The sequence below is a fragment of the Erinaceus europaeus genome, chromosome 2, assembly GCF_950295315.1.
Source record: "Erinaceus europaeus chromosome 2, mEriEur2.1, whole genome shotgun sequence".
NCBI classification, from domain to species: domain Eukaryota; kingdom Metazoa; phylum Chordata; class Mammalia; order Eulipotyphla; family Erinaceidae; genus Erinaceus; species Erinaceus europaeus.
Genome location: NC_080163.1, coordinates 14343860 through 14352062, shown reverse-complemented (window position 1 = coordinate 14352062; position 8203 = coordinate 14343860). Strand labels below are relative to the sequence as shown.

At 44.2% G+C, this 8203-nt stretch overlaps 2 protein-coding genes across 2 annotated transcripts; both read left to right on the top strand.

Moving 5' to 3' along the window:
* Positions 1-6171: 6171 nt before the first annotated feature.
* LOC132533935 (heterogeneous nuclear ribonucleoprotein A1-like) lies at positions 6172-6772 on the top strand. Its single transcript, XM_060177275.1, has one exon. The coding sequence runs from the start codon at positions 6206-6208 to the stop codon at positions 6755-6757; it is 552 nt and encodes a 183-aa protein (XP_060033258.1). The 5' UTR covers positions 6172-6205; the 3' UTR covers positions 6758-6772.
* A 308-nt stretch (positions 6773-7080) lies between these two features.
* Positions 7081-7537, top strand: LOC132532745 (heterogeneous nuclear ribonucleoprotein A1-like; the record flags this gene model as incomplete). The annotated part of the gene is made up of 1 exon (XM_060171233.1): positions 7081-7537. A coding segment is annotated over one exon (282 nt), but the record flags the coding sequence as incomplete, so codon positions are not given.
* Positions 7538-8203: the final 666 nt, after the last annotated feature.

The window sequence follows — 8203 nt, the reverse complement described above, 5'->3', positions numbered from 1 at the left end:
CATAAGAAATGAATTGCTTACTCCAGATTTTTTTTTTTTAATAAAAAGGAAACACTGACAGAACCATAGGATAGGAGGATTACAACTCCACACAGTTCCCAACACCAGAACTCCATGTCCCATCCCCTCCCCTGATAGCTTTCCTATATTTATCCCTCTGGGAGTATGGACCCAGGGTCATTATGGGGTACAGAAGGTGGAAGGTCTGGCTTCTGTAACTGCTTCCCCGCTGAACATGGGCATTGACAGGTCGAGCCATACTCCCAGTCTGTCTCTCACTTTCCCTAGTGGGGTGGGGCTCTGGGGAAGCCGAGCTTCAGGACACATTGGTGGGGTTGTCTGTCCAGGGAAGTCTGGTTGGCATCATGTTAGCATCTGGAACCTGGTAGCTGAAAAGCGAGTTAACATATAAAGCCAAAAAAATTATTGACTAATCATGAATCTGAAGGTTGGAATAGTGCAGATGAAGATTTGTGTGTGTGTGTGTGGGGGGGGTCCTCTGTTTTGTAGATAGCTAGTAGGCATATTTTAGTTATATTCCAAAGGGCCTGTGGCTATACTTCCCCCCCCCCCCCCGTGGTAGTGCACATGGTTACTCCAGATCTTAAGGGATTTGACTAGCTCATTCAGTTTTGCTGCTTTAATTTGTAAATTATTTGTACTACTTAAATTAAAGGCAAGAAAAGAAAATACTTCTATGATGAATAAAAAATAAGGCCTGGGGGCCAGGTGGGGTGCACCTGGTTGAGCACAAGCCCCTAGTCTCCACCTGCAAGGGGAAAGCTTCACGAGTGGTGAAGCAGGGCTGCAGGCATCTCTCAGTCTCTCACTCTATCTCCTCCCCTTCCCTCTCTATTTCTGGCTGTCTCTAACTAATAAATAAAGATAATTTTAAAATTTACTTAAAAAAAAGATAAGGCCAGCATTGCACCAGGACTTTGGTGGGGGGGGGGGGCGGGTTAGGGGTTAGGTAGATGATAGTAGAGGAGGACCTACATTGGGGGTGAGAGTATTTTGCAGAAAATTAAGAAATTTTACACATGTACCAACAACCATATAAATTGTAAACCGTTAATCCTTCCAATAAAAAGCCATCAGACCATGTTCCAGGAGGTGGCGCAGTGGAGAAGGCATAGGACTCTCAAGCATGAGGTTTCTGAATTCAGTCCCCAGCAGCACATATACCAGAGTGATGTCTGGTTCTTTCTCTCTCTCCTATTACTTCTCATGAATCAATAAACAAAAATCTTCAAAAATAAAAAATAGATAAAAGCATGAGACCTGCTTTTAAGAGGTATTGGCAAAATAACATCATCAAATAACATCATTTATGTTACTTAATGACCTGTTAGGAATTTTAATTTTTTATATCCCTTTACAACCAAAACAATAGTATGGAGTCATAATTTACAAAGTACTAATGAAAGTACTAATGAACATTATACCACTTAAGAATTATTATTATAAGACCATTATTTTAGAAATTTGCATTGGAAACATGAAAAAAATATTTTATGTAATAGCATAACACCATCCAATGGATTTAATTGTGTTGATTATTTAAAAGATTATTCTGACCAATGCAAATGTTGTAATTTTACAATATTTAGAACTTAAATACCCAAGACATTTAAAATGACTACAAAAAGAAGCAATCCTTGCCTGGGTGGGGATATAACGTAACGGTTATGCTGAGAGACTTTCATACCAGAGGCTCTCAAGTCCCAGGTTCAATTCTCCACACCGCCATAAGCCAGAGCTGAGCAGTGCTCTGGTAAAAAAAAAAAAAAAAAGGCAATCCTTGTAACTACTACTCCACTGCTCCTGGCGGCCATTTTTTCCTTTATTATTATTATTTTTTTATTGAATAGGACAGAGAGAAATGGAGAGAGGAGGAGACAGTAGAGAGGGAGAGAGGAAGACAGACATCTGAAGGCCTGCTTTCCTACTTAAAAAGTGTACCCCCTGCAAGTGAGGAGCTGGGGGTTCGAACCCGGATCCTTGTGCAGATCCTTGTACTTAGTACAATGTCCACTTAACTGAGTGTGCCACCACCCAGCCCCTTCAACTTCCCTTCTTCATTTCCAGCATTCTCTGTTCACTTACATCAGATTATTTAAGAGTGTGCATAGTTAGTATCGATTGCCTAAGAAGTGACTCTTTGGAAGGCCCTACTCCAGCATTTAAATGTCTGACTTTTCCTCATTCATTTATGTCCACAGTTGAAATGCTCTCAGATACCTTTATTGGTCCCTCTTTTTAAAATTTTTTTTATTATTTATTTTCCCTTTTGTTGCTCTTGTTGTTTTGTTGTTGTTGTTATTGATGTCGTCGTTGTTGGACAGCACAGAGAGAAACCGAGAGAGGAGGGAGAGACAGAGGGGGAAAGACACCTGTCTAGCTTCATTCAAAGAAAAATTGAGCAGTTTGGTTGAGTGTGGGACATTTCACCAGAACTTGATGATGGAAGACAAAACTGTACTTTCACCACAGTTTGCTGTTCTATTTCTGTAAGTGGAAGAACACACGTCAAGCTTGTTTTAAGGCAAGTATAAACCTATGGGACTACATCAAATTAAAAAGCTTCTTCACAGCAAATGAAACCACTACCCAAATCAAGAGACCCCTCACAGAATGGGAGAAGATCTTTACATGCCATACATCAGATAAGAGTTTAATAACCAACATATATAAAGAGCTTACCAGACTCAACAACAAGACAACAAATAACCCCATCCAAAAATGGGGGGAGGACTTGGACAGAATATTCACCACAGAAGAGATCCAAAAGGCCGAGAAACACATGAAAAAATGCTCCAAGTCTCTGATTGTCAGAGAAATGCAAATCAAGACAACAATGAGATATCACTTCACTCCTGTGAGAATGTCACACATCAGAAAAGGTAACAGCAGCAAATGCTGGAGAGGGTGTGGGGTCAAAGGAACCCTCCTGCACTGCTGGTGGGAATGTCAATTGGTCCAACCTCTATGGAGCACAGTCTGGAGAACTCTCAGAAGACTAGAAATGGACCTACCCTATGACCCTGCAGTTCCCCTCCTGGGGATATATCCTAAGGAACCCAACACATCCATCCAAAAAGATCTGTGTACACATATGTTCCTGGCAGCACAATTTGTAATAGCCAAAACCTGGAAGCAACCCAGGTGTCCAACAACAGATGAGTGGCTGAGCAAGTTGTGGTATATATACACAATGGAATACTACTCAGCTGTAAAAAATGGTGACTTCACCGTTTTCAGCCGATCTTGGATGGACCTTGAAAAAATCATGTTGAGTGAAATAAGTCAGAAACAGAAGGATGAATATGGGATGATCTCACTCTCAGGCCGAAGTTGAAAAACAAGATTAGAAAAGAAAACACAAGTCGAACCTGAAATGGAATTGGAGTATTACACCAAAGTAAAAGACTCTGGGGTGGGTGGGTGGGTGGGGAGAATACAGGTCCATGAAAAATGATGAATGACATAGTGGGGGTTGTATTGCTAAATGGGAATCTGGGGAATGTTATGCATGTAAAAAAAAAAAAAAAAAAAAAGAAGTAGAAACGCAAAGCAGAAATTGACTGAGTTTGGAGTATGGCACCAAAGTAAGAAAGCAGAAGTACACTAGAGTTTGCAGTGAGTACCTCCCTAATACTTCCTCTCCACTTTTCCAAGCTTTGGGTCCATGATTGCTCAACAATTTGTTTGGCTTTGTATGTTAACTCTCTTTTCAGTCACCAGGTTCCAGGTGTCATCAGGATGCCGGCCAGACTTCCCTGGATTGAAGATCCCACCAATATGTCCTGGAGCTCAGCTTCCCCAGAGACCCATCCTACTAGGGAAAGAGAGAGGCAGACTGGGAGTATGGACCGACCAGTCAACGCCCATGTTCAGCGAGGAAGCAATTACAGAAGCCAGACCTTCTACCTTCTGCAACCCTCAATGACCCTGGGTCCATGCTCCCAGAGGGATAGAGAATGGGAAAGCTATTGGGGGAGGGTGTGGGATATGGAGATTGGGCAGTGGGAATTGTGTGGAGTTGTACCCCTCCTACCCTATGGTTTTGTTAATTAATCCTTTCTTTAATAAAAAAAAAAAAATTAAAAAAAAAAAAAAGTTGCGTCAAGTTTATGGTTACAGTGCTCTACAAGAACGTCAGTGCCAACGATGGTTCACGAAATTCCGTGCTGGCGATTTTGATCTCAACAACGCTCCCTGGACTGGGAGGCCCACCAAGGTAGAGGACAACAAAATAAAGGCACTGATCGAGTCAAACTCATGCTACTCGACACGAGAGATTGCAGAAACCTTGAACATCCATCACTCAAGTATTCACGACCACCTAAAGAAGTTGGGGTGTGCAAGCAAGCTCGATATTTGGGTTCCTCACGAACTCAAAGAAGTTCGTTTGACAGCACGGATAAGTACCTGCGACATGCTCGTTAAGCGTGAGGAAAACGACCCTTTTTTGCAGCGACTGGTAACTGGTAATGAGAAGTGGATCGCCTACAACATCATGGTGCAAAACCAACCTTGCTCTGTATGTGATGGTCCGCCTCCGTCAACATCCAAAGCAGACGTTCTGAAGAGGAAGGTCATGCTCTCAGTGTGGTGGGATTTTAAAGGTGTTCTGTATTTCCAGGTGGTACCAAGGAACCCAGCAATCAGTTCACATACGTACTGTCAGCAGTTGGACAATTTGAAGGAATCCATCATGCAGAAACGTCCAGAGCTCCTTAACGGTAAAGGAGTTGTGTTCCATCATGCCAACACAAGACCGTACATGAGTTTGTTCACCCAGCAAAAGTTACTGGAGCTTGGATGGGACGTGTTACCACAACCACCCCACTCAACTGACCTGGTGCCCTCAGACTTCCCACTTGTTTCGCTCCCTTCAAAACTCCTTGCGTGGAGTAATGTTCAGCTCATATGAGGCTGTAAATCAGCACCTTGTTCAGTTTTTCGCCGATAAAGACAGGTCTTTCTATGAACAAGGAATTATGAAGCTCACCGAAAGATGGCAGAGGGTTAGCAAACAAAATGGGCAAGATATCATTGACTGATCTTTGTTACTTCTCTAGAGAAATGACTTCTGGAAAAAAAAAAACCAGAAAAAAATACATAATGACTTTATAAAAAAAAATTTATTATATTTATTTATTTATTGGATAGAGACAGCCAGAAATCAAGGGGGAAGGGTAGTAGAGAGGGAAAGAGTGACCTGCAGCACTCCTTCAGCACCCACACAGCTTTTCCCCTGCAGGTGAAGACAGAGGGCTCGAACTCAGGCCCTTGCACATTGTAACATATGTGCTCAACCAGGTGCACCACCACTCGGCCACCCATCATGATGTTTATGACAACTCAATAGATTTTTTTTAAGTTTTTTAAATATTTATTTATTTTCCCTTTTGTTGCCCTTGTTTTTTTTTTTACTGTTGTTGTAATTGATGTCATCGTTGTTGGATAGGACAGAGCGAAATGGAGAAAGGAGGGGAAGACAGAAAGGGAGAGAGAGAATGACACCTGCAGACCTGCTTCACCACTTGTGAGGTGACCCCCCCCCCACAGGTGGGGAGCTGGGGGCTCGAACTGGGATCCTTATACCCATCCTTGCACTTCTCACCATGTGCTCTTAACCTGCTGCACTACCATCTGGCTCCCTAAATAGATGTGTGCGTGTGCGTGTGCGTGTGTGTGTGTGTGTTGGAACAATACATAAGACTTTCTTATGGACATTGATATTTCATAAGTGTTGTCGGGTTGCGTCACAGGGGAGAGAACTCGACCAGAGCCAACCTGGGCTGCTGCTTGCTTAATGACGTGGGAGAGAAACCAGGAACTCATGCTGAGCGAGGGAACGCAATGCAATTCCTTTATTAATCAGAGAAAACACATTTATATCTTTTGAAAAGGAAGTGGCAGGTCGGAAAAGGAAATGGCTAAGAGAGGTGGAGAGAAAAAAGAGCGTGAAGGCAGCAAGCTTCCATAGAAAATTTTTTTTAATAATATTAAAAAAAAAAATGAAATGAACATAAAGAGGGGCCAGGCAGCTGTTGCAAAGGTTCTAACCAGTGGGGATTAAACCAATACCCTGCAGGCAGGGCAGGTGATTATGTAAATAGACCACAGCATTAAGCAATGCAGGGGACCTGACGTAATGACCAACAGTGTCACTGAAATCTCTCCTTGAGCTGCCATCATGTCTAAGTCCCAGTCTTCTAAGGAGCCAGAGCAGCTGCGGAAACTCTTCATTGGCGGTCTGAACTTTGACACCACCAGTGAGAGTTTGAGGAGCCATTTTGAGCAGTGGGGGACAGTCACCGACTGTGAGGTCATGAGAGACCCAGACACTAAGGGCTCCCGAGGCTTTGGCTTTGTTACCTACGCCACTGTGGCGGAGGCAGATGCCGTCATGAACGCAAAGCCACACAGGGTGGATGGCAGAGTGGTGGCACCCAAGAGGGCTCTCTCCAGAGAAGATTCTCACAGGCCCGGTGCTCACTTGACAGTGAACAAGATCTTTGTTGGGGGCGTGAAGGAAGACACAGAAGAACACCACCTAAGAGACTACTTTGAGCAGTTTGGCAAGATTGAAGAGATTGAGATCATGACTGAGCGAGGCAGTGGCAGGAAGAGAGGTTTTGCTTTTGTCACCTTTGATGACCACGACGTGGTAGACAAGATCGTGATCCAGAAATACCACACCGTGAACGGCCACCACTGTGAAGTCAGGAAAGCTTTTTTTTTTTAAATTATTTATTTTCCCTCTTGTTGCCCTTATTATTGTGGTTGTAGTTATTACTGCTGCTGTTGTTGATATCGTTGTTGTTGGATAGGACAGAGAGAAAAGAAGAGAGGAGGGGAAGATAGAGGCGGCGAGAGAAAGATAGACTCCTGCAGACCTGCTACACCACCTGTGAAGCGACTCCCCTATAGGTGGGGAGCCGGGGACTCAAACCTGGATCCTTAAGCCTGGTCCTTGCACTTCGCGCCATGTGCACTTAACCCTGCGCTACCGCCAGACTCCCTGGAAAGCTTTAACTAAGCAAGAGACCGCTACTGCTTTGTCCAGACAGAGGCCGTGGCCGTGGGAACAATGGCTACGGTGGTGGTGGTGGGTACGGTGGCCGAGGTGACGGCTATGATGGATTTGGCTATGACAGAAGTGGTTTTGGAGGTGGGGGAGGCTATGGCGATTTTGGCGGCTACAACCGTCACTCTTCCGGCTTCGGACCCATGAAAGGAAACATTGGAGGCCGGAGCTCTGGCCCCTATGGTGCTGGAGGTCGGTACTTTGGCAAAGTACGAAGCCAGGGTGGCCGTGGCCGTGGCCGAAGCGCTGACAGAAGAGTCTGATGCCTCACCAGGAGAAAGCTGAGCCAGAGAGGAGAGCCTAGAAAGTGATGGGAAAGCTACAGGTTCTAATGTATTTGTGAGCTCAGCCAAATACAGGACCTGTGAGGATGTGTTTGAGGCAGTTCTCTTGTGTATGGGCAAAAGTGACTAATTGTGTCACAAGTTATTTTCATTCCACTTCTGTAGAAAATATAAAGCATTCCAACAGTATTTTAATGTGTGTTTCTGTATGTGTGTGTATATATGTACACTTTTTTCTTTGTACCTGTGTTAGTTGGTAAATGCAAGTCTCATCAATCATGACATTGACTAAATGTGTCTTTAAGAGTGTGCTCTTCGGAGTCGGGCAGTTAGCGCAGCCAGTTAAGCGCAGGTGGTGCAAAGCGCAAGGACAGGAGGAAGGGTCCCAGTTTGAGGCCCCCCCCCCCGGCTCCCCACCTGCAGGGGAGTCACTTCACAGGCAGTGAATCAGGTCTGCTAGAGTATATCTTTCTCTCCCCCCCTCTGTCTTTCCCTCCTCTCACCATTTCTCTCTGTCCTATCTAACAATGATGACATCAATAACAACAACAATAACCACCTCAACAACAAGACAACAAATAACCCCATCCAAAAATGGGGGGAGGACTTGGACAGAATATTCACCACAGAAGAGATCCAAAAGGCCGAGAAACACATGAAAAAATGCTCCAAGTCTCTGATTGTCAGAGAAATGCAAATCAAGACAACAATGAGATACCACTTCACTCCTGTGAGAATGTCATACATCAGAAAAGGTAACAGCAGCAAATGCTGGAGAGGGTGTGGGGTCAAAGGAACCCTCCTGCATAGCTGGTGGGAA

What these genes read in the sequence shown, in the direction of transcription:
- LOC132533935 (XM_060177275.1), top strand. Translation starts at nt 6,206, where the DNA reads ATGTCTAAGTCCCAGTCTTCTAAGGAGCCAGAGCAGCTGCGGAAACTC.